The sequence below is a fragment of the Trichechus manatus genome, unplaced genomic scaffold (assembly GCF_000243295.1).
Source record: "Trichechus manatus latirostris isolate Lorelei unplaced genomic scaffold, TriManLat1.0 scaffold00294, whole genome shotgun sequence".
Classification (NCBI taxonomy): Eukaryota; Metazoa; Chordata; class Mammalia; order Sirenia; family Trichechidae; genus Trichechus; species Trichechus manatus.
Window position 1 is genome coordinate 24,407 of NW_004444230.1, and position 25,746 is coordinate 50,152.

Genomic DNA, 25,746 nt, shown 5'->3' on the forward strand with positions numbered 1-25,746 from the left:
CTTTGACTCGGTGCCTCGGGAAGTGCCGCCCCGGCCCCGCCCCTCCTCTCCTCCGGCCCCGCCCCTCCTCCCCGGGCCCGTCCTCTCGACGCGGACGCCAGGAAATGCTCTCCCGCCCTTCAAGCCCGAGTTTTGGATACGGCTTCCGAACAAGGACCAGCCAATCCCGTACGAGTTTCAAAGGACCTTTATTTCACCGTTCTTTAAGTGGTTATGTATAGGTACAACGGGGTGGACGAGCGGACCTACGGCCCTCTTGGACTTCTACGACTCCGGCGGTCAAGACGGGTCTGGCCCGGAAGGGTCCCCACGCACCCAGTTACACACACCCTGCCGCTCAGCCTTCTACCCAGAAGCCCCATGAAAACCTTTTAAATAATGAACAGCCTGGTTGGCTTGCGGTCTGAATCCTGCTTTTATTTAATAGCATTCAACAGTTATAGTGTAAATAAACATGGCTAATGATTAATTAAAATCACCATTATAAATACCAACCAGGTTAAATAATACTATTTTTAACTATTCTTCCCCCTTCAGGCCGGGGGTCCGATTCTTCTTTTTCTTGAACATTTTCATGAATCAATCTTCAGCGTTTTTTGTTACCCTTTCTCTTCCTTCATCAACTGCACCCAAGACTCCCTTCTTGGACTTGGGCTCTAAGCAGCAAGCTCTTTCCCACTCATCCTAGGATTAAACCAAAACTTTTTCTGTGAGTTTGCCCCCTGCCCATGTTTTGCAAAATACCAGCCTCTTCCTGTTCTAGGCTCTCTAGGGCAAATACCTTTAAACCGACTTCAGACATTCCAGAGGTCATCAGGATATCCTATACCTCACACACACTCACTTGCCCACCCATGAACTTTACTGAGATTAACATAGGAGCCGCCTGCCGTTCATTCATGTTTCTATTTCCCCCGACTCTGCTGTAAAATAAGATCTGCCCTGACATTTAAAAAAAAAAGTAATTGTTAAATGTACTCTTCCCTTTAATAGAAGCATTCTTTTCTCCCCATATAGGATTAGCAAAATATTTCACACTACCTACTTAACAATTTTCTCCCTTAAAGGAAAGAAAAATGTATGCAAAATTACTACAATAGACATAAATCAAGAGGTGCTGGTGAGTTAATTATTCAGCACACTCCTCCCTCCTTTCATTGAAATGTAGAGACCTAGAAGGTGGATACTCTTAAATGCATCAAATTGTCTTTAGAAAGCAAAGATACAAATTACTAAGTCTTGTGGGGAAATGACCTCCTTAAGAAAGGAAGAGGAGCAATGTTTCTGTCATGCTCTGGGTGTCATTTCAATCCACATAGCTATGAGGCTTGGGGTAGGGTTAGAGAAACCTTAAGAATAATTCTTGAAAACAACTGATAGCCTTTCTTCCAATGTTCATTTCATTTAAAAATCGACAATTAACAGATACCCCATAAAAACATCCACATTAACTAAACAAAAACACTCAGGTTCTATACAAGCAGAAAGAAAACTGGTTCCTACAGGCAGTTCAAATTAAACTCTTCAATACACTAAAATGGAGAAAGGAGTTTTATCTAAATCAATTGAAAAACCGTCTTCCTACAATTTATCCAGTGTCTAAAGTGAAAATTTAAGCTGTAGTCTTTGATTGGCTCCAAAAAATACTGTATTGCAGGTATTGTCTTGATAATTCAATGATGGGCTATATAAATATTCATCAGATTAAAAAACAAACAAGGGCTTCTACCCCACACCCCAATAACAGAGTAAAGATCATCTCTGAGCAGCAGGCAGGCATTTAATACAAGGAAACTCTTCAATAGCGGTGGCTGTACCAGTCATTGTTGTTAACCTGAAGAAGTTCTGTCACAACCTGCAGGATGTTGTAGTTGTGCTTCTTCAGCAGTTTTAGGTTCAACTGCCTGTCACAGAATCCCATTTCAAAGAGATGGGCCATCAAGGCTGCTGTCTGGTCTTCAGAAACTACTGGCTGTGTACAGATAAGAAACGCAGAACAACATTTTCTATATAATTTAAGTGGTTATCCTTGTAGATTTTTAAACGGCTAGTTTATCTTGTAAAGCATACTCATCTTCCTAGATTTATTCAAAATACTAGGTAATGAGATACAAGGGTATGGTGCACTTGCCTACCTCGTACCAATGGGATCTTCTGAGAGGTTAAGGAGGATTAGGAAGGCCCTGCTACAGATGAGGTATGTTTGTATTGAAAGGGGAAAGGAAACCCGTGGACTTATGAACTAGGAAGAGAATATTTCAGAAGAGACTTTCAGAAAGAAGCATTCTTTGGCCAGATGAAATTAAGCCCTGGAAACCCAGTGATGATAAACCCTTATTTACAAAAATGGAAATACAAAATACCTCCTATTTTGCAGAGTTGTTAAGAGAATTCCTATGAGAAAGTCTGTAAGCATGTTGAGTCGTCTCTGGCATTTCCCTCTATACCTAATTCTACTGTTCCCTTCTTCCCTCTTCTTTCAGAATAGATTATCCATCTTCCTTTCCAGGTTAATCCTTCCATAATAACTTTGCTTTGTATCACATTACCTCATACCATTTCAGAAATCTTTTTCCATTAATTATTCTCACTCATTTTTATCTTTAACCTCTTTTGCTACTAGTTTTAAAGTCTCACTCATCTTTAAAAATGTCTCCCTCTGCCTTATGTACCCTAGCTTCCCCTCTCTTTTTCCCTTTGTAGCCCAGCTATCTGAAAAGTGGGGCATACTAGCACTTTTAAATTCCTCACCACCCGGTCACACATCTCTGTAGCATTTGACACTGCTGACCATTCCCCCCTTATTAAAACTCTTTTCCCTAAGGTCCAGAACAGAACTCTCCTCATTTTCCCCTTAGTTACTTGTCTTCTTTGCAGGTTCCTCCTTCCTTTCCTGTTCCTTAAAGGCTGCTTGCCTTCCCTACTCTTCCTGGATGATCTCATCCAATCATATGGCTCCTGCTATAACCTGTATGCAAGCAACTCTCAAACTTCCATCTCCAGGCCAGATCTCTCCCCTGTGCTCCAGATTTATATATCCAACTGCATTCTGGGTTTCTTTACCTAGATATGCCATGCACAGCTCAAACTCAACATCATCCAAAACTGACCTAATTTTTTCTTCTCTCATCCAAATATAGCCTTCTTCCTGCATATCTTCTTTTATTAATCACCTAAGCCAGAAACTTGGGATTTATCCTTGACTTTTCTAGCCACTTAATCATGGTCTCCAAGTTCTGTCATTTCTGCCTCTTAATTATCTCCTTCATCCTTCCTTAATACCTACACATGGATTCTCAAACTGATTTCTTTCTCTGCTTCATGCTAACATCCTCACTGTAGTAGAGTGCTCTAAGACCAGATCTGATCTTGTTAATCACTTCCTTAAAACTCTTGAATGGCTCCTCCTACTATTCTTAAAATAAAATTCAAACTCCTTAGAAGGAGCATGATGATCTACCTCCTGCCTATATATTTGGTCTTTTCTTATTCCTCTTCTCAAACCAAATGGTCCTGTGTTCCCCAAATTCAACTTGCTCTCTTACACTTCTAAGACTTTTTTCCTGGTTACTCTGTCTACAATGCCTTTCTCTGCCTTTTTCCTGGCCAACACTTACTTTGTCCTTCAGACTTCATTCAGGCACCGTCTACCACGAAGCTTTCCTTGGCTCCACCAGCCTAGGTGAGGTGTTCCATTTGTCTGACAGCACCAGCACAGGATCTTACCCTGTACTGTAAGTGTCTCTTTACCGGCTGCTTCCCAGGCTTTGGGCAGGAACTGGTGTCTTATTCATCTTACAGCCACAGAGCTTGGAGTAGCTCCTCACACATACTAGGTCCTCAGCCAACATTAGGTCCTTTTCTTTTCCTCCCTTAAGTAACTTGGCCAGTCATATAAGTGGTGGAGCTGTGCACTAACCAAAGACTAAATATAAAGCCCATGCTCTTTCCACAATGCTATGCTACTCTCCAACCCCGAAGCCATTGTTTTCATTTGTAATCCCGTTCGGTTCAGGAAAAGAAAACACACACTGACCTGTGCAGTGACTGGTGCCCCAGCAAACAGGACCTTGTATGCAGAGGCAGCAAGAGACAAAGCCCCCTTCACCAGTCCTCCAGGAATGCTGCTCCCATGGTGGTGCCTGTGGAGGAAAACCAAATTATCTCCCTAAACAAACCAACCATGATCTTTCTACAAGGTAATCTTGGCTCTAACTGAATTCTTGAAAGAAAAATATTTCCTTAACAGAAAAAAAAATCAAATGTAAAAAGAGAATGTGATTGGCTGTTTTATCAGTTTTATAGCTACAAATCTTGGTTTTATACACGGCCAGTTCTACTGCTGCAAGATCTGGGCATTGCAGAAAACACACCACTCTGATAATATGCCAGCTTTCAGTCCTAGCTGAAAAATAACATGGTCAAGGGCACACTGGGGTACCAGCAGTACGTCTCTGCTCAGTTATCATCTCAGAGGAAACACCTCCCAGAAGAATTGTGATTTTCTGGATTCTGTAAGGAAGATCCCATCTTGACACTGCTCTGAGGTGATTGGGAGCAGAGAAGCAGGTGTGTCTAGGAAAAAGTTACTATGATGCACACTGGGCTTGACCTTCCTGCCTTCTCTGGCACCAACAGTGAGGAAGATACAAGACTCTCAGGGCACTCCTTTCTGGTCTGGAATGGGAATACTCTTAAGCATCAGCTTTGGCCCTTTAGTCAGTGTTGCTCTGAAGTTTTAGGAGGAATGAGAACAAGAACGAATGACAGCTCTCCTTCCCTGCTTTCATGGACTCTTTTAAGCAGAAGCAATAGAGCATATCCACCTGCTTCTGAAGAAGAGACTGCACAAGTTTCAATTACCTTGAGTGGTCATAGCTCTTCTGTCTGCTGTTTACAAGTCCTGATGAACCTCTGGGCTCTAAAAGCAAAAGAGCTGTTGGTTAGATGTAGCATTCATAAGCGCCAAGTGTTCTCTAATTCACAGCAAAACTATTTTCGAGGCAGGTGGCAATCTGATCACAGCGTTTGAAGTCCTATTTCTTTTTTTAAGTATCTGGCAAATTTTGTAGGTGGTTGTCTAAGTAAGTGATGAGAAACTGTTCAGAATGTAATGCAAGGCAACAGCTTACTGAATCAGAAAAATAAATTCTATAATCATAGCATACTAATTAGTTCATAAGGACTTTTAGGTTTTATTTTTTTGGGGAAAGAGTGAGAAGTGACTTTGAAGGTCTTCTCACAACTTCACAGTGCTATTTTCTTTATTTTGCAGATGAAAAAACAGGCCTACAAGTGTTATACATATACCTGCTGAACTGCTACAAAGTCACACAGTGAGGATAAGTTGGAGCTGGGGCTGGAACCTAGACTTGTCTGGCTCCAAGGCCTGCGTTCTTCCAACTACAGTGCAATGCCTACCTCTACGATGTCTCATTTAATAAATATTAAGCTAGAGAATACAAACTGGAGTACGAGGGCGGAAAATAGAGTGAAAAGGCAAGTTCCTAAAAATTGCCAAGAATCACAAAGACAGAGTGTCTATGTAATACCTGGTTTCCATTAGAAAGGAGCAGACAGAAAGAGATAAAGCTCAGGCTGGTCATTACCTGCTCTGTCCTGATCAGGGACTGAAGAAACTTCTGGGATGGTAACTGGTAAATCCACTCCTGGGGATCCATCATGCTGTACACCAGGAGGGCTCCTTTCAGAAAGACACAATATTGAACACTGAAATGGTAGCAGTGGTAACGGTGGAGAAACAGTAAACACAGCAAGCAGTGCCAAATTCTCTACACACACCTCACATTTCTGATCCAGATCACACGTCTCAATTTAGGCATCAAGTCAGAAGGGCTGCATTCTACTCCTTTTTCTCTTTGGCCACAGTCAAGCTAGAAAGATTGGCTTCAGTCTGGCCATTTATTCTATACTAAGTCGTGCTGACAAAGCTAAATGTCTAGTTCACTGAGAGAATGGTTTAAATTAGTCAAGGCTCCAGCTCTTTCCACATTGTAAGAGCAATGATGCAGATAGATCCAGTAGAGAATTAAAAATAATTTGTTTGATTTCATAGTACTTTTTTCCCCATAATGGCTTTAAATTCCTAAGTATGCTTAGGAATTTTGGGGACTAATACAAGAATGCGTTTTTGCTGCCTTTGCTCATAAAATCAATAGAACAAGGAAGGGAGGTACAGGAATTTTTGTTTAAAAACTGGCTCTAAACAATCAAAACATAAGTAGATTATCCTCAGATAATTAAGGTTGACTACAACTAGTATTTCTTTAAATCCAGAATCTGCAAATGCTGGGAAATACAGCTTTTATTCATCTAAATTCAGACTTTACTAAAGGAAACAGTCTCTTCCCATGCTGAAGAAGAAACAGGTTTTGAGATCAAGCTGATTCCTCTCACTCTTTATTCCACCTCTGCAGAACACCCCAGCCAAGAGGGGTGGGGATGGTACCTGGGCAGCGGAGGTGGAGGCCCCACCACCTCTGGGGTTAGGGGCACTGCTTCCAGAGTCTGTGAGGTCATGAGGATGTCATTGATGCTATGCCTCTGCGGCTGGTCCTCCCCTCCAGGGAGCCTCTCCCCAGCCTCGGCTGGTTCCTGTCCAGCGTCAACCCCAGGCTCGCCTTCAGCCCCTCGCTCCAGGCCTGGCTGAGAGAGGGCAGAGCTGTACATGGAGTCCCCCAAAGGGCGGCTGGTATCAAAGCACTCAGGCAGGATGATGATGTAATCCTCTGAGGAAGCAGAGGACTGACTCTGAACTTCGTCTTGGAGCTCATCCTCTTCCTCCTCCACAACTTCTTCCTCAGTGATACAGACAGTCTCCTCTCTCTCATCACCAAGGTGTCCCTCTCCTTCAGACGAGGCAGAATTCACTACAGGAGGAAAGCAACCAATTTTAAGGTACAAGCTAAAAGCAGCCTCTAGTGCTACCCTTAACTTGGTAAAGCCTTGTGGGTCATGGGCTAGAATTATGAATACAAAAGAAAAGGGAAGAACCAGAGGGAAGGGCTGCTGCTGGAACCATGACTGTATTCTAAGTTTGAAGCCATGCAAACCGGAGAAACCCAAAGCCCACAAAAACAAAGTAGGCAGAAACATCCAGACTTCAGAGAAGTACTATGAATCTTAAAATGAGGAGGTCTCATCTTTTTTCCTCTTCATGTGATAGTTAGAGACGGTTCAAAACAAACCGATAAACTAGCTAACAGTGCCATAGGAGAAAAGCAAATGCTAGTTGATGAGTACCACAGGGCCACATGCATACTTCCCCCTCTTCTTTACAAAAGTAACGCATGTCCATGGTAGAAAATAGGCAAAATCTGGATGAGAGACAAAAAGGACCCACAGTCCCATCAAAAATAACTACTGTGAACATTTTGGTCTAAACCCTTTCGGACTTCTTGTTACGCATTTGTACACATGTATATTTTAAACAAAAGTGAGCCAAATCCTATTTAAAGGCACAGGTCAAATTTCATTATAAGAAACTCAGAGATTTTCCGTATTATTTCGATGCACTAGAATTTGAATTTTTAGGTAGTTCTTGAAAAACATGGTATTGGTTCTACCTACCTGATATCTAGAAGTTTCTGATACAAAGGTGTTTGTTACAGCATAATTTAACCTTGAGAAACTCAGTTTGGTACTCCTGCCTCTACCCCCTCCAATTTCCTGGACTATTGCCCTAGAAGAAAGCAGACAACTGAGCTGCCAACAGGGGCCTCTGGGAGGCGTTCTGCCAGTTTACAGGAAGACTCCTCACTGCAGAGTCTAGGCAGCATGGGCCGCTTTTCCTCTGTGGAATGCAGGTGTTAACTCTGCCCCTGAGAAAGTGCAGAAAGGACATATGGTGGCTTCTTTGTTCCTAAAGCTATCATTAAAATGGTCAGGCAGCTTATGGAGAGTATGAGGAAACAAGCATGACTGGACTTTCTAAAAAAGATCACCCTACCTTCACTCTCAGGGAAGAGCGCTTCTAACTAATCATGTTTGACAATCACAGTTTGGGTGCCACCCTACTAGGTGGGGGAAATGCAGGGACACTCACTCTGCAGGGACTTCTGTCGGCAAGGTGGGTGGTGATCAGGGGCAGCATCCAAGGTAAGGGATCTGATCACGGTCTCACACACAAACTGGGTCCCACTCAGGTCATCTTCTGCTTCCTCCACTGGAGCAGTGCTCTCAGCCTTACTCTTTACTGACACTGTGGAACCTGAAAGAGATGAGAGCCTCGTTTGCACTTGGTGTTTAAAAATGTCAAGGTGCTTTTGCCATGGTCAGTCACCACCCATGCTCATACTATGCCAAGGAATGGCTGCTATTTGTGCCATCTGAAGGTAAGGTGACTTAAAAAAATGAGAAGCTACAGAAAACCCATTCACACACCAAGGACAAGTTAGTAGAGGATAGGTGTAAAAATAGGGTATGGTATGGAAAAGGAAGATGTAAATGCTTTACAAATATTTAATCCCTTACCAGGAAGTGCTTTAAATCCCGCCCCTTCACTTTCTTCCTGTATCTGCCCCAAGCCTGGCTTCTCTATTAAAGGACTGTCATGTGGCAGAGGAGACATGCAGGGAGTCATATCTGGAGAATGAAGACAGGAGAACCATCAACCAAGAAACAGCATCACATCATCACAGTCAGTGTCCAGAAGAAGCAGCTTACAGACTTCTTTCCCCCTGCAGGGCTAAAGTAAACCCAGGTATGCTTCAAGGTCTGTTGTAAAGAATTTCTCCAGACCATGAGGTGTGCAAGTTTCATATAAATTAATGTAGGAAGGATCATAAATAGTCATCTGGCCTGGAAAGTCACAGCCAAGACATAGAACCATGAATGTGAAGGAACAAAGGGACGGAAAACCTCTAGAGAAAAATGGAGAAGAGGGGTCCCTTATAGTGGGAAAGCCTTGCACAAACTTCCATCGTTGCCTCTGACAGACAATGGGGAAAGAAGGAAACTGGACCTATGGATGCAGCTTTCCTATCACATTGTGGGAGAATAAAACACTAACTACCAAAGTCCATGCTGCAGAACTTTTAGGTCTAATAACAAAATACACGGTGAATCTAGTAACATTCTTACCCACAGGAGTGTTGTGGGGCACTCTCTCCAACTCTTGGACAATGTTTATATCCAACAGTTCAAAGGACAACAGGTCCTGGATAAAAAGACAGGCAATGTCAGGCTACTTGCAAGGCACACTGGGACCATGTTCTCTCTCAATGGGACTTGCAGGCCACTGAGCTCTATAGCATCTGGATCCAACTCTGTTCAAATTCATGTCTCACCTTAGCCAAGTGAGAAGGAGAGTTAAATGGGAACTAGATGTTCAAAGGACCAAAGGGCAGCGAAGAGAAGAAATGGAGTCGGTGTAAGGGTAAACCAGACAGAGGTGAAATGCAGAGGCAACTAAAGGAAAGTTGTGGGGAAGCACAGGAAGGAGGAAACATTAAGTTTAGAAACTGTTGTTTCCATGAGTGAGCTCCCCTGCCACTAATGCATCTAACTGGATTAAAGTGAGCAGAATCTTTACCATCTGGGGCACCACCTAAGGCTACCTACCACCTCCTCATCAATGTGGTAAAACACTTTCCCCAATGTTCTCTGTCCCTTGTCCCTCAAAGTGTTGAATCTTTCACCTGGGCAGTTAGAAGATCCACAGATGGGATGTAAAGCTCCCTCTCGCTGGTAATCTTTTTTATCTTCTGAGGAATGCAGGTCCCTGTCCTTTCTGTCTGCTGAGTCACTTCATCAAGCTGAGTATCTTCTTTGGCCAGAAGAAAAGCTTCCTATAGAGACAAGCCATGAGAACAGATTTTAGGCCCTCAATTAGCTAATGGGCCTCCCTAAAAACAAAAACACTGCTGCATCTCTACATTTTTTAACTTTTTGCTTTGATGTCATTTTAGACTTATAGAAAACTTGCAAAAATAGTACAGAGTTCATATATTACCCTACACCTAACTTACATTAACCACAGTACAACAGTCAAAACTGGTAAATTAACATTGGTCCTTTTTCTCCCCCTTCATCCATATTTTGTCAATTTTCTACCAAGAATATACATTACTTTTGAAAGAAGCGAAGGAAGTATGCATGCAGTCCTACGGTACTCATTGCCTACCATTTTCTTTTTTTTAGTGATGACTCCTAAATTTAAGCAGTAATCATTCTAAAAGTACCCCATGAACAGAGGGAAGTTGCCTTAAAAAACTGCCTACCAAGTAACAACCAGGGCAAGGCTTCATTAGTATTTAGGGAACACACACAAGGGTTATTTCAGGGGAGAACAACGTTAAGGAGCAAAGCTATCAGTCCACCAGTTCCATAGGCTGGGCCAGGCCAGGCCGCCCTTCTTTCCATTGGGCAACAAAGAGACTGGCCAAGGATCACTACAAAGAGATAGAAAAGCACTCAGGGACTGCCTGACCCAAGATCTTACAGACACTCAAAGCGCTTGAGGACTAGGCCACACTTCAGCATATAAATGTGTTGGGGTAGGGGAGAGTAGCTAGCCTTTCATGAGTTTTTAAAGAATGACCAGCTATGAGTAGGCTCTTTTCATTTCAATCACCCCTTCCCTAACTCTGAGTATACTGGGATACTAACCAAAGCCCGTCAATGCTCACCTCTTGCTGGCAGGTGAGGTCATCAGCTTTGCTTGAGCTGATTATGCCCTTTTCATTGTTACCAGGGCTGTCTGTGGAGGGGAAAGGATCCACTATGATACTGCACCAGACCCGAGGTCCAAACTGCTGGCCTTTATGAGAAAGACGCCAATGAGAAGTGTACGTTCCCTCCAAGGTTGGGGCGACGAACTCCACAGAGACAACTCCCACATGGCCGGCTTTCAGGCAAGGAACGAAGACATCTTTCTTTTCTGTAGAAGCCAAAGTCAGGTTTCCCCACATGAACCTGAGCTGAAAAGGACAGTGACAAGAGAGTTTGTCAGCTGAGTACTCTGACGCTTCAAATCACTATCATCTTCACATTTTGTGGGAAAGAATACCTTTGTGTCTGCACTCCATTTTACGTTTCCTGTATTTTTCATCCTCCAATGTTTGATAAACTTGGTGCCTGGCTGAAGGTGCGTCCCATCAGGCAAATTCTCATCCACAAATGCTGCACTGAGGGTTGGCATAACTGGGGCACAAGGCTGCAAAGGGAGCCTGAACAGAAATTCACACACTTAGTCATTTGCTATTGGATGTGATGGCCTGGAATATCCACCACTGTGGCCTGAGCGGTTGACTGTGACTCTTGAGGATGTCCTACTGCATTTGCCTTAAAAATAATACTGATAAAAATTTAAAAAAAGGATAGGTTTGACTCCTAAGCTAAAAAGCCATGGTGAAGATAATTAAAAGGATCCATAAATAGAACTATAGAGTCAAGTTCTTAAAACATCTGCTAATTTGCTTCAAATATAGATTGCCTCCAGTGAAGAGAGGTCGTAACAAACCCAGTTCTGAATCCTACTGGTTTTTATCTTTCTGAAGAGGGCAGTGAAACAACTGTCAAATATAACTCCCACCCAGCAACTGTACTCCTAGGTATTTACTCAAGTGACATGAAAACTTACATCTATATAAAAACCTGCGCACAAATGTTTATAGGAGCTTTATTCATATTTGTCAAAAATTGGAAGCAACCAAGATGTCCTTCAGTAGGTGAATGGATAAACAGACTGTGGTATAGCCATACAAAAGTGTGTAATTCAGCAATGAAAAAAAATAAACTACCAAGGCACAAAAAAAACATGGAGAAGCCTTAAAATGCAAACTGCTAAGAAGGCAGACCAAAAAAACCTATACATACTGAATGATTCCAGCGATATAACATTCTGAGAAAGGCAAAGCTAGACAATGAAAAGATAAGTGGTTGCCAGGGGTTCAGAGGAAGAGATCAATCGGTGGAGCACAGGGGATATTTAGGGCAGTGAAATTATTCTGTACAATACCATAACAGCAGACACATGACATTAAGCATCTGTCAAAACCTTTCGGACTGCACAAAACAAAGAGTGAGCCCTAATGTACACTATGGACATTAATAACAATCTCCCAATACTGGTTCATCAATTTTAACAAATGTACCACAGGAATGCAAGATGTCAAGAGGAGAAACAATGTGCAGGGGGAAGGGGTATATAGGAACTCTACTTTCAGTACCATTTTCTATAGATATAAAACTACTCTAAAAAAGAAAGCCTATTAAAAAAAGTCTATTAAAAAAACAACTACCAAACTACTCTTTAATAAAACTAGGGTCAAAAAATAGGAAGTTTCAAGGGTTTGGGGGCTAAGTGTTGTGGATAAAAAAGACAGAAGTTGACTGATGTTCCAGTTCTAAAGAGCTGAACCTAAAGTCTTGGCTCCCAGCAAGGCCCCAGGCTTACATCAGGGTGTTAGACTGCAGCAAGCTCTCGGGTCGGCCCAAAGGAGACTTGGGGCTCTGAAGTCCATGGATAGAATTCCACAGATGAATCTTCCTGTGCAGTTTAAGCTGCTTTTTAAGTTCCTTGACCTCTGCTTTACGCTGTTTCTTCTCAGCTCGTAACCTCTGCTTTTCTGCTTTAAGAAAGTTCTTGTCAACCTGTTTCTGCAGCCTGTGAAATAATAAATTAAAGTCTTAAAAAAAAAACAAACCTCACAAACAAGCCTTGAAGGTATTTTGGGCCAAATTCAGCCTCCATCAGTATCAGCTTCTAGTTTAGTTTCTTAATTTCATTCTCTAGCTATCATTTCCATTTCATTAGCTTTGGGTAATTCATTATTGCACATCAATTGAAAACGAGCAGGAACTAAGGAGACTATCTGTAGTTTTGTGACTCACACCCTGTCACCAGAACCAAGAAACCAGAGAACTATATGTTTTGCTAAGTACATTTTTATAATAAAAGAAAAAGGCGGGAAAGAATGGTTAAAATGGCAAATTTTTGTTATATGCTTACCACAATAAAATTTTTTAAAGAGGAAAAACAAAACCAAAAACCTCAGAACAAGCATCCCCATGTAAATCGTTTTACCTGACTTGTTCCAGAGCAGCGGGAAGACGAGGAGTAGAGAGCTTTGAGTGCAAGAATGGTTCAGAGGATCCCACAACAGGTCTCCGCAACTTTAGTAGGACGTGGTTAGAGTCATGGGCGTATGGCCCTGCCTCACAATCTTCACAGATATTGTAGGATGGGCATAGGCTGTGAGGAAAAGAATGGCACAGTGGGAAGTACCTGAGGTAGGAAGATATGAGACCAGACCTCTTATTTGCTGTATTGCCAGCTAGCTGGTAGCTGGAGCCTGTCATCTGATCATGCCATGTCTCAGTTTTCCTCATTAATAAAATGGGGATAATAACACTTAACCTAAACCTATTGCAAATGGAATCTATAAGATAAGGCAATATATGAAAGCATATGGAACAAAAGGGAGACGACAACAATCTGAATACTTAACTCTCAACCTAAAAAGCATGTGAGTGAAGAGCAGTGCATATTTCCAATCCAGAGCTACTACATCTAATGCTCAGAGACAGAATACACCCAATTTCCTGTACCTATCCAGAATGCCAGCAAGGTCGCTGCTCTGAGGACTACCAATAGACAACTATCCCCAAGTTACAGCTTACCTGCACTGGTAGCGCACACCAATGATTCTTTTTTGGCAGCTGCTGCAAACAATATGCCAGTTGAACTGATTTTCTGGCAAAAACAGTGTTTCATCTGAAATAGGCATTGAGACTTCTGAGGGACAGGAACCCAACGTTGGGCTTTGAAGTACAAGCTTCTCATGTAATTTCTGTTCAAGCTTTTCAACTGTTTCTTTAACCACTTGCTCTCTGAACTAGATATAGAGCAGAAGGTGGGAGAAAATTCAGACCCAATATTGGAAAAAGATATGGAGATATCAAACAGACTTGAAACCTCACAGTCTCTAGTATAATGTAAAAACATAATAAATAGCTAATAGCTACTGACTGAATGGACAAAAGGTCTATTCCTTCCACCACTAAACTGGTTCAAAGAAAATACTAGGAAATCTTTTCGATGAGTAAATTTCTAACTTCCTCCTTCTTAAGCATAGAGATTTGTCTCTCTCCCTTACAAGAATCAGATTCCTTCTTTTTCTGGGTACCTCACTGTAAAAGTTAAGAGCTTTCTTGACTTGAACTGCTCTAGTTGAAAAACTATTAGCTACCACTCTTCATTCACCTGCACCAGAGGCAGCAGCCAGCCCTCTGGGTTTGGCTTTCTATTCTTCCACATTCTACCTGTGTCAACACTGCTGCTAAAACCCAAGCCAGCGAGAATACTCACTGTCTCCAAGTAGCTTGTGAACCAGTCTGGGGGCTTGTCTTGAGGCTGGTCTGCATCACATGGAGCAAGTGGAAATTGCTGCAAGAAAACACAATCCAAGATCTTGGTGGTTACTTTTTCTTTCTACCTAAAATAATTTTCCTGAAATGTATTACTTTGAAGTTTCTTTTGTAAAGTAATACAAGCGTATGGTTAAAGAACAAAATAAAACAAAAACGAAAAAACTATCAAATAGCATAGAGGAGTATATAAAACAAAGTTTCTATCCCACTCACTCCCTCTCTCCAGAAGTAACCACTGTTGCTAGTTTCAATCAGAGATGAAAAAAGATCACAATATCCCCCAAATTTTTCATGACTATCTCAAATTGCAGACCAAAGACAAGGAAACAGAGCAAAATTGTAGAGACAGGTCCATTCCCTTCATACCTGTGCTGCAGGCTCCTCTGGTGGTCTCATGTCTGATCCCAAGATTCTCACCAATGAAGAATAGTGTGCAAGTGGCTTCTTCCCTGCCCTGGCAGCTAGTCGTTTTTCTGATACAACTGGGGTTGGGGCTTCATCCACAACGTAGTATCCTTCATGGACTTGCATCTGCAGTTGGTTTCCCTGCTTAACTGCCATCTGAGAGCATATATTATGAAACAAAATCATACTGTGTCAGTTTCCTTTGCCAAATGGAATTTCAAAAATACCTAAATAGAAGAGTGCAATCAATTACATGGGATTTGTTTGTTTTATTAATCAAACAACACATACAATGTTGATACTCAACCTGTTGCTTTGCAAAGAATTTTAATTAGGAATGGTTCTGTTACTAAAAAACCAACATAAATGTAGGTTCATAGTATAATAATTTATTAGATCAGATGTTTCATCTGAAATACGTGGGTTACTACTTCTGTGTAACTGGTTTTACATAAGACCCCACCTAGTGACTCCAATCTTTATTTTCTAAAAAAGTCAATCCCATGCTAACAGAACTCAAAAAACTCAAAACTATGTCCTGTAACTAAGTGTTTACTTTTTCACTAATAGTATTTTGGAAAACATGCTCAACTGGTCATCTCCTTTTGAAAAGCATCTTCCTATAAGCCCTGATTTGAAAATGGTACTTCAAGGAGCACTTGACGTTCCATGAAGGTAACCCAGTGTCCAAGATTTTAGGGGCCATAAAAAAGGGTTCTAGCACCCCCAGTATCAACCAGAACAGCTCTTCTTTTATTTATTTTCACACATTAGATTTAAGATTCCATTTAGAGATAGCATCACATGGGAAAAAAGTTTGAAAGCTATTATTCTAGACCAGGAGTCAGCAAATGTTTTCTTAAAAGGCCACACAGTAAATATTTCAGGCTTGGAGGCCTGGAACAACTATCCAACTATACTGTTGTGGCATATAAACAGTCATAAACGATACATAAATGAATGGGCATGGCTACATTCTAATAAAATTTTATTACAAAACAGACAGTGAGCACACAGGCTGTAGTTTGTCAAACCCTGTTCTAGACCCTACACCACCAAGAAGCTTTTAGTAAACTATTTGGGACGGTCTTTGGGAAAAATTGCTCAAGAAAAGACTGCAATGAAATGTGTCAAAATACAAGCAGATCTTAGTACTATATAGTATTATATATGAAAATGTAAAAATATTCTTGCTTTCCAGGGTAAGACAGGCTTACATAAACATTAGGATCCTGAGGTCTGAGCATCCTGATGGTCAGGTGAGCTAAGAGGGGCTGTGGGAAAGGCAGAAAAGTTATGAAGCCCTCAGGAGACTTTTTAGTGAAATTACTATAGCTTCTGAGAATAGGGAAAGAGAAAAGTCAGGAAGAGTAGGACAAGAGTAAAGGGGGTAGAGGACCAGCATGCTAGAATAGCTTAAAAGCAACGAAGAAACAGGAAAACCATAAGATAACTGAAGCAGAAGGAAACAGAAATGAGAAATTATGTACAGAAATAGGAATCTCAACTGAGGAAAACCAAGGAAAGATCTGAATATCCAAAACAAAGAGTGAAACTGGTACATAAGGATGCCTATGAAAAGAAACTGGGAAGACATTGGTTACACTGCTGAAACAAGCGGCACCTAGGATATCAGTTTTGGTCAGCAGCCAAAAAGGGTAGACCCAGCCCCAGTTAGAAAAAAATCTTGCCTTTCCCTCCCTAGAATAAAAGTGATTATGAAAAATAGCTCAGTCTTGGACTGGAAGCTCATAAAAGACAGTCAAATCTTAAAGAAAAACCTTAATTACAAAAGTGATAATGAAAGGATAGACTGGTATACCAGAAAGTTGACAAATGCTCTAACTAATGCCATCAATGACTTAAACAAGAGATTGTATGCAACTCTATCGTTTATACCTTAAATTCTCTCACATTTCACTGCAATGTTCCATAGGGAATATTGTGAAGGAAGGAAATGACAAAGATGAACCAGAAAGCCTAATTTCAGACAGGTCACTGTATTTTTAAATATCTGGATGGTGGCACCAAAACCAGCAATGAGATGGAAGGAAACTGGGGAGAACCTTTACATGAGGAGCTTCCTTTTGCTGGATGGTATGACCTACTAATCAGAATCTCCCTAAAAATAGGTTTCACTATGTTTAGATTCATTAATTCCTCTTCCTGGATAATGGAATTCAGGTTTGAGTTTTAGTCAATAAATATTAAAAAAAAATTATTTGGACAATGAGACAAAACAACCATTACCTTAAGAGCTTCTTCATATTCTCCTAAAAAAGACAAAAAACATTGTGATATTTTTTCACCAGCCTAAAAAGATTCTAGGAGGTATAGGCAATACTGACTTTTAAGAATTCTTTGCTTACAATCCTTAATATATGAACAGCTACTATCTTTTTGACAACAAACTCTCGTCTCATCCTACCACAAATAGAAGCAACAACAGTTCTCTGCTTTAAATTCCTTTCTTTGCTACTGGCACCCTCCAGTTATGAGACCTCAACCCAGCTCCCTCACACTAGGCTTACTGAAGCTCAGAACTCAAGGGACTTCATGCTAGCGTTAATACGTGTTTATAAGTCGACACTAATATATATAAAAGTCAGGGACAGATAGAACACTAGGAGGACAAGTTATGGGTATCAAACTGGGAAGCATGTGATTTTCAGAGTAGCAGCATCTTAAATATAGCTCTCATTAAAGCTGTCCTTAGGGTCCATTCAAAGTCATCACCCTAGATACAAAACACTGCTACGTAATAAAAATCCCGTGTAACAAATGCCCACGGATGAGCAAGTGCAATGTCAATTATTGTCTACAAATTCTAACCTAAAACAAGTATTGTTACAAGGTTTGAGTGTAAATGGAAATACATAAGCCCATGAACAGATAAGGCTTTTACATAAAGCTGAACAGGTTCCCTGAGGGACTTACCTTGACTGTTAATGGACACCTGTAAAAGGAAAAAAGCAACAGTGAATTATAAGCATCTCATCAACTGAGTATTTCCATTACTAAGACCAGCCTCACAGAAGAGACACAAAATCTCAGCCCAAGGGTTCAGCTTTTCTAGTATCATAAGCCAGTCATGAATAATAATTAAAGAATTTTATTGCTTAACTACTGTGCCCCCCTTTATTTCAGCCATATTAAGAGACAGTGGTTAGGAGTCTGGGCTCTGGAGCCAGAGGAAATGGGTTAATCCTTTACTCCACTACTTCCAAGCTATGTGCTTCTGGGCAAATTACTTAACCTCTCTGTGCCTCAGTTTCCTCATGGATAAGACAGGGATGATAATAATGTACCTAATACACCACACCGTTGTTAGTCCAATACATTATAGCCACTTAATAAAAATTATTATTTTCATTATTATAAAACAAGGGGAAGCTTGGGCTATATCTGAACTTAAGAACACTACATAATTTTGAAGTTATCGCTCAGATTTTCTTTTCAAATTGTTTCCGTATTTCTCAACTCCATCTCAGATGCCACAACTCTGCTTAGAACATGCAATTATCATATGCGTTCAAATCACTGAATAAACGAGGTAAACACGATTCTGAACTTTTTGAGCCCCACGTCAATCACTCTTGAGAAATAAGATCCCTATTCTGGACGGCTGGCAATGGGTACCATAATATACTTTACCTCTTCATTTTCCTCATCCAGGTATTTTATTTGAATAGTGTTCAGATCAAATGAAACTTTTACCTGCAAATGAAAAATACACTATATGAACAAGACATTAAAAAGTCAAATTGTGACAGAAACCCAGAAGTCATGAAGGAAAAGATGGGTATATTTTATTATTTAAAAATTAAGTATTTCTGTATAGTAAGATATACCATAAACCAAGTCAAAAGACAAATAAAAGACTGAGAAAAATATATGCAACCCATAACAGACACAGGGTTAATATCTGTAACATATGAAGAGCATCTGCAAAACTGTTAAGGGTAAGATTAATAACGCAGGTAAAAATGTACTGAAAATTCACAGAAGAGGAGATCAGCATGCTTAACAAGTATATGAAAAGATGTTCAACCTCACTGATAGAACAATGCAAATTAAAGCAATGAGATGTCATCTCATGAGAATGGCAAAAATTATTTAAAGCCATAACATCCAGTACTGTCAAGAATTGAGGGCACTGTCATTTATTTCTGAGTTTCTACAATCGTTCTACAAAGCAATCTGCAATAGCTATTAAAATTTAAAAATCACACACCTTGTGACCCATTAATCTCACTTAAGGTTTTATGTATAGAGGAATATCTCCTGCTGTTTATTTCGTAGTGGCAAAAAGAAAACCAAAAAAAAACCTGGAAACAATCCAATTATTTTTCAATATGAAATGATTAATAAATTATGGTACAACAATACCCACAATACTGTGGATATTCTATGGCTTTCAAAAGAATGAGCTCTGATCCTTATCTATAGAACTATGTCTATATTGTTGCGTAAGGAAAGCAAGCTGCAAAATAAGCTTGATCCTGTATGATGTCTGTGTGATATGGAAAATGTGAGTAAGCATATATCAGGCTGTCTGTTAGTACTAGTTATCCCAAAGAGGTGGGAAGGTGGGGGAGCAGAGGAATATGAACTTTTCCTTGATATATGTTTGGATTGTTTTACTTCTTATAATGGGCATGTATTACACTTTTATAATTTAAAATTCGATAAAGAAAAAAAGGAAGCTGTCAGTTAATGTAACTACAGTGAAACATCTGAGAGCTGGAACTCAACGGGACTGCCCTGTTTTTCCGGGTCTTGTAAGTTTTCCACCTTTGACAGGGTGCAGCCTTACCACTTTTCTATGGCGCGCTATTAGTGGAAAATATTTGAGTTTTCCTTCTCTGATAGGTTTCCACCTTAGACAGGGTCCAGCTTTCGCAGGTTTTACTGTACTAGCAAAAGAAAGCTAACTGTTTGACTTTCAGATCATTTGACAAACAAGATCCAACTTCTTTCTGGTTAACCATCTGTCTAGGACAGTAAAGATAATTGCTGGAAGGCAGACGACTAGACCTCTTTTAAGGTCCCCATCATTTTCTTCCCTTTTTAGTCACCATCACACGTAACCAGGTAAAAGTAGGCTTTTACCAAATAGTTTTGTTAGATAAATAGTCAGGGAGGAAGTATAACATTCACCACTGCAACCGGAACAAAAACAGAAGAGTACAAAGGGCAAACCAAGAGCAGGAAAAGCATTAACAAAAATAAAGAGGAGCAGTGGAACTGCTGTCTAAGCACCAAGGGGAGTTTTTTTTTTTTTTTTAATTGTACTTTAGATGAAGGTTTACAGAACAAACAGATTCTCACTAAACAGTTAGTACACACGTTGTTTTATGACAATGATTAACAACCCCACAACATGTCAACACTGTCCCTTCTCAACCTTGGGTTCCCTATTACCAGCTTTCCTGTCCCCTCCTGCCTTTTAGTCCTTGTCCCTGGAATGTTGTGCCCCACTAGTCTCGTTTTGTTTTATGAGGCTGTCTAATCTTTGGCTGAACAGTGAACCTCGGGAGTGACTTCATTACTGAGCTAAAAGGGTATTCAGGGGCCATGGTCTCAGGGTTTCTCCAGTCTCTGTCAGGCCAGTAAGTATGGTCTTTTTTTGTGAGTTAGAATTTTGTTCTACATTTTTGTCCAGCTCTGTCCGGGACCCTCTGTTGTGACCCTAGTCAGAGCAGTTAGTGGTGGTAGCCAGGCACCATCTAGTTGTTCTGGACTCAGTCTGGTGGGGGCTGTGGTAGTTGTGGTCCATTAGTCCTTTGGACTAATCTTTCCCTTGTATCTTGTTTTCTTCATTCTCCCTTGCTCCCGAAGGCATGAGACCAGTGGAGTAGATGGCTGCTCACAGGCTTTTAAGACCCAGACGCTACTCCCCAAGGTAGAATGTAGAACATTTTCTTTATAAACTGTGTTATGCCAGTTGAGCTAGATGTTCCCCGAGACCATGGTCCCCACAGCCCTCCACCTAGTAATTCAGTCCCTCAGGGAGTTTGGATGTGTCTGTGGAGCTTCCATGACCTTTCCTTGTACAACTTGTGCTGGCTTACCAGGGGGAGTTTTTGCTGCTCAACTTTGAAGACAACCTCTGACCTAGCAATAAAGGTAATCTATCAGCCCTTGTAAAACACAGGTTATACTGCTGTTGTTAGGTGCTATCGAGTCAGTTTTGCATCATAGCAACCCTATGTACAACAGAATGAAACACTGCCCAGTCCTGCGCCATCCCCACAATCGTTGTTATGCTTGAGCCCACTGTTGCAGCCACTGTGTCAATCCATCTTGTTGAGGGCCTTCCTCTTTTTCACTGACACTCTACTTTATCAAGTGTGATGTCCTTCTCCAGGAACTGATCCCTCCTGATAACATGTCCAAAGTAGGGACACAGTCTCACCATCCTTGCTTCTAAGGAGCATTCTGGCTATACTTCTTCCAAGACAGATTTGTTTGTTGTTTTGGCAGTCCATGGTATATTCAATATTCTCTGCTAACACCATAATTCAAAAGTGTCAATTCTTCTTCAGTCTTCCTTACCCATCGTCCAGCTTTCATATGCATATGAGGTGACTGAAAACATCACGGCTTGGGTCAGGCGCACCTTAGTCTTCAAGGTGACATCTTTGCTTTTTAACACTTTAAAGAGGTCTTTTGTAGCAGATTTGCCCAATGCAATGCATCTTTTGATTTCCTGACTGCTGCTTCCATAGGTGTTGATCGTGGATCCAAGTAAAATGAAATCCTTGACAACTTCAATCTTTTCTCCGTTTATCATGATGTTGCTTATTGGTCCAGTTGTGAGGATTTTTGTTTTATGTTGAGATGTAATCCATACTGAAGGCTGTGGTCTTTGATCTTCATCAGTAAGTGCTTCAAGTCCTATCTTTGGTGGCTCACAAATAATAGTAACCTATCTGCTCCCAGGCAAGAGAACATTCCTCTAGGGCCTAGGTGGGGCGGGGCTCACACCAATTCATTCCTCAGACTGCTTCCAAAATTAACAGGTCTTTGAAATCATCTCACATAAAAAACAATTTTACCTTCCCTTTCTTATCTCTTCAAAAGGAACTTATTTGTTTGTCCCTTTTATGGGCACATGTCCTAAATGAATGCCGAACCCCTGACAAAAACAATTTTCCAAAGACTCAGAAATAGTAAATATGACAACTGTTACAGCTATGAATCAACACTGCTAAAAACAGCTACCTTTGGAAAAAATATCTATGCTTCAGTGATAGAGAAACAAAACAAAAGTAACACTCACCATAGCTTCTACATCCGCCCAAGTTGTATTTTCTGGATCGGAAACCAGAAAGCTCTGAGTTTCATTTTTAAAAGTCACGTTTAGAGTAACCTGTGGTTCCATGCTGTAGGGCTAGAGTTGAGAGGTGGGTGAGAAATAGAAAACACATTAGAAAGGGTTCTATAAATTGCATAAACGTTCAGTCATTCCACAAATACTTCTGAGCACCTAATATATACTAGGCATGGGGGACACAGCAGTGAACAGGATAGACAATATCCCTGGTCCTATGGAACTTACAATCTAGTGGGTACTTTAAAACAAATCTCACTGTTAAATAAGAATTGTTCTTTCCAAGAAATAAAGATATTAGTGCTAAATCTATGACATAAGGACTTGTACTTAAGCAAGTCATAAAAATTACTCTTAAAAGTATTAGGACTCTCCACATAAGAAATAAATGTCTACTGAAAGTTTCTACATTTTGGCCACACCCAAAGAAATCATCTAGAATTTGAAAAATCCTTATGGATTTTAATGGCATTTTATAATGATAACTAAACAAATACCTATTGAATACCTACTAGTAATAAGAAATACTAAGTAAGATGAATAAGACAGATAAAGTCTCTACCCTCAGGAAACTTATACTCTTGTATGACTTGAAAGTAACATTCTACATTTTTCTTGAAGCAGCAGCCTCTTCCTAAACGAAACTGAGGTTCTCCATTGGCTCAATTTTAACGAGTCAGAAGCCAAAGCTCTAGCCAAGAAACTACACAGGGGTAGCATTCAACACCCTTTATCCTAGTTCATCTGTTTTTTGTAATGTGCTGATTTTTTTTACTGGGAAATTTCAAACAACATGAAACTGGACAGCAATGAACACCTAGCTACAACAATCAATTCAAGGCTACCCTCATTTCATTTATACCATCCTACCACTTTCCCTCATCACCGCCAGTACTGGATTGATTGTAGTCAGCTAATGTTTTAAACAAATGACAGTTTATGTAATTAAAAAGTAAAACAAAAATACTTATAATGAAATTCCACATCTATACAAAAGTAGACAGAATAATATAATGAACCCCTATGAACCCATAACCCAGCTTCCACAATTTATCAATTCAGGTTCAATTGTCAATACTCCTTTCCTACTGGATTATTGTGGACATTTTGACAGATAACCATCACTTCATCCATAAATAATTGAGTATGTGCCTCTAAAAGATAAGAATGTTAAAAAAACGCACACACAATCACAATACTATAACCATGCTTAAAAAAATTAACAATAATTCTTTAATAGATATCAAATATCTATTCTGGTCAGCTGTTTGTTTTTAATTAAGGAGTTTATGTACTGGTGAACTGTTTTTATGCCTTTATGAAAAATGGCTTACGTTGTTTAAATCCAAACTTAAGTTGTAGTGAGAAAAGTCAGCTCTTAAACACATTCAGCAACATATATTTAACAAGCATCTACAAAAAACCAGATTCTGCTCCAGGCACAGGAGACAGGAGGTGTGCAAGATGAAGTCCCGGGAGTTTTCACTGTTATGGGGGAGGAAAGGGATCAAAAGACTTGGGGTCCAGACATGGCTCTAGTAAGTTACTAGCCACACAACCTTGAGCAAGTCATTTAACCTCTGAGCTTCAGTTCCTTTACCCATAAAAAAGGTCTAATATATCTGCCTTGCCTACCTCACAATATCATAAAATCAATATGAATGTGTGTGTATAAGTTCCTTGAAAATGTTATTCAAATATAAAAATTATTATAATAAACTGGTCTTTAGAAATTAAAACTGTCCTGTTTTCCACAGTGTCATCCACTGCCTTGTGAAGCAATACAACTGAGACTGTCATTAAAAACAACACTGAACTCTGAGGATCAGCATAGTTTTAAATTCAAAACCCAATTTTTTCCATTCTGTGTCCCCACATAGAGCCAAGTTCACCTCCAAAATAATGCCAGTCTTTAGTGCCAATCCTGCTGACATCTAGAATTCATTCACATGGAACACAACCCTTGGGGTCCTTAAAATATGGAGAGACTGTCTGTCCAACTCCCCAGGAACTTCGGGGAAAAAAAATTAGGGAACAGAAGTGACTGACTCAGCCTGCCAAAACTGGATATTTTGAAATACATTCCTACTTTCCTGCTTCTAAGAAACACAGTTCCACACTTTGGAGAGCCCAGCAGGAAACTAAATCTTCCTTCTCTTTTCTCAAATTACACAAATGGAAATTAGTTTAGACTCTCTGGAGCTCATCTGCCTGGTCTGCTGATGGGGAGAAAACAGGAAGTGGGAGATTCTAGCTTAACTGGACCATAGCCAGGTCTTCATAAAGAACTGCCTATCTCTGTTTGGCTTTCATGTGAAAACTCTTTCAGCAAGAGCATTAATCTTGAATTTGTGCAAATACCAAAGCTATAGTTAGCCCCATCTGCCCCTATAGTTTTAGGGTCAGTACAGCCAGGCAGCTGGGGCATAGGCCTTCAGATTTCATAACTGGCATTATCATAATTTCATGCCACTGACTCACCTTTGCTTGGCACAAAGTCATCTTTTCCTCTATGTCGGTTTTTTCCAACCCTAACAATCCCTTTAATAAAGCAGACCTACAACTGGGAACCTGAGCTTTGATTACTCTACCAGAGGCCTGTAGAAGCTCTAAGGGCTTTAAAATGTGTGACCTGAGAGCTGGGTGTTTGACAATAGGGAAAAACGATGGCTTTCCAATACAGGAGGTCCCTGACCAAGGAGACCGCTTTAAGAGGTTCTCAAAAAGAAGGGGGGGATGGAGTAATGAGGATCTGTGAGTAATCCTTTTTTTTTCTAGACATTTTCATCCTAGTCTTACAGTTATCATTTCCTAGCACTCCATGCCCCCAAGATAGTGTCACCACTCTCTGAAGACTTCCTCTCATTTTCTTTGCCTAGTCCTCTTTGTGCTGGGAAGTTTCGGCCTTCCATCAGCAGAAGCCGGACGTTCTGAGCTACCGACACTTCATCTCTCCGGCGGCATCCGCCCCCTCGGTCCCTCACACTAACGGCTCTCTCACCAGGTCTCTGAAAAGATCGACTGCCCCCGCACACAAAATAAGTCCTCCCTTTCCTTTGCAGGATTCCTCCCTAGGACCTCCCCAAACCTTCTAAGTGCGACATGACCCCACCCCGAGAGAATCGGAGCTGCTACCTTACCAGTTTTCCGCCCCCGGGGGGCGCCTGCCGGACACCAGTGCAAGAACCTTTCAAGGCCAGTCCTGTCGCTACCCCTACGGGGTGAATCTAACATGGCGGATAGAGACAGGGCCTAGTGCTCTGTTTCTCTGAGTTTCCGACAAGACGATTGGTTCCTATCATTTGTCCCTCAAAGCTATCACCCCATTGATTGGCCGAGGCTGCTCCGGCGGGGGCGGGGCAGGAGCAGCCTAAACCGCACGACAATAACAAAACACTGGAGGAGAGGGGCGGAACTACGAATGCGCGGACGTGGACCAGAGTGGATTTTCACTTCCCGGGAAATGCGGCACACCTTTCCGTTCCTTCAAATTACCTTAGAGGACTACTAGCTCGAGACTTGCGGGGCTGGATGGGAATTGTAGTCTTCCTAGGATTTGTGGGTTCGTTAGCCTACTCTCCGCTGTCAAGATGCGAAAACAGAATAACACT

General features: G+C 40.9%; 1 protein-coding gene across 1 annotated transcript; it reads right to left on the minus strand.

The window, feature by feature from the left end:
• Window positions 1–926: 926 nt before the first annotated feature.
• On the minus strand, window positions 927–25,392 carry NBR1 (NBR1 autophagy cargo receptor). The gene is made up of 21 exons (XM_023725228.1): window positions 25,276–25,392; window positions 22,085–22,195; window positions 18,454–18,516; window positions 17,737–17,755; window positions 17,050–17,072; window positions 14,761–14,955; window positions 14,333–14,410; window positions 13,645–13,859; window positions 13,049–13,216; window positions 12,419–12,628; window positions 11,030–11,189; window positions 10,650–10,940; window positions 9,660–9,809; window positions 9,103–9,178; window positions 8,494–8,604; window positions 8,066–8,230; window positions 6,470–6,890; window positions 5,610–5,704; window positions 4,864–4,921; window positions 4,037–4,142; window positions 927–1,972 (listed from the first exon to the last, which is right to left on the minus strand). The coding sequence occupies exons 2-21, from the start codon at window positions 22,184–22,186 to the stop codon at window positions 1,799–1,801; spliced, it is 2,880 nt and encodes a 959-aa protein (XP_023580996.1). The 5' UTR covers window positions 22,187–22,195; window positions 25,276–25,392; the 3' UTR covers window positions 927–1,798.
• Between the last annotated feature and the right edge of the window lie 354 nt (window positions 25,393–25,746).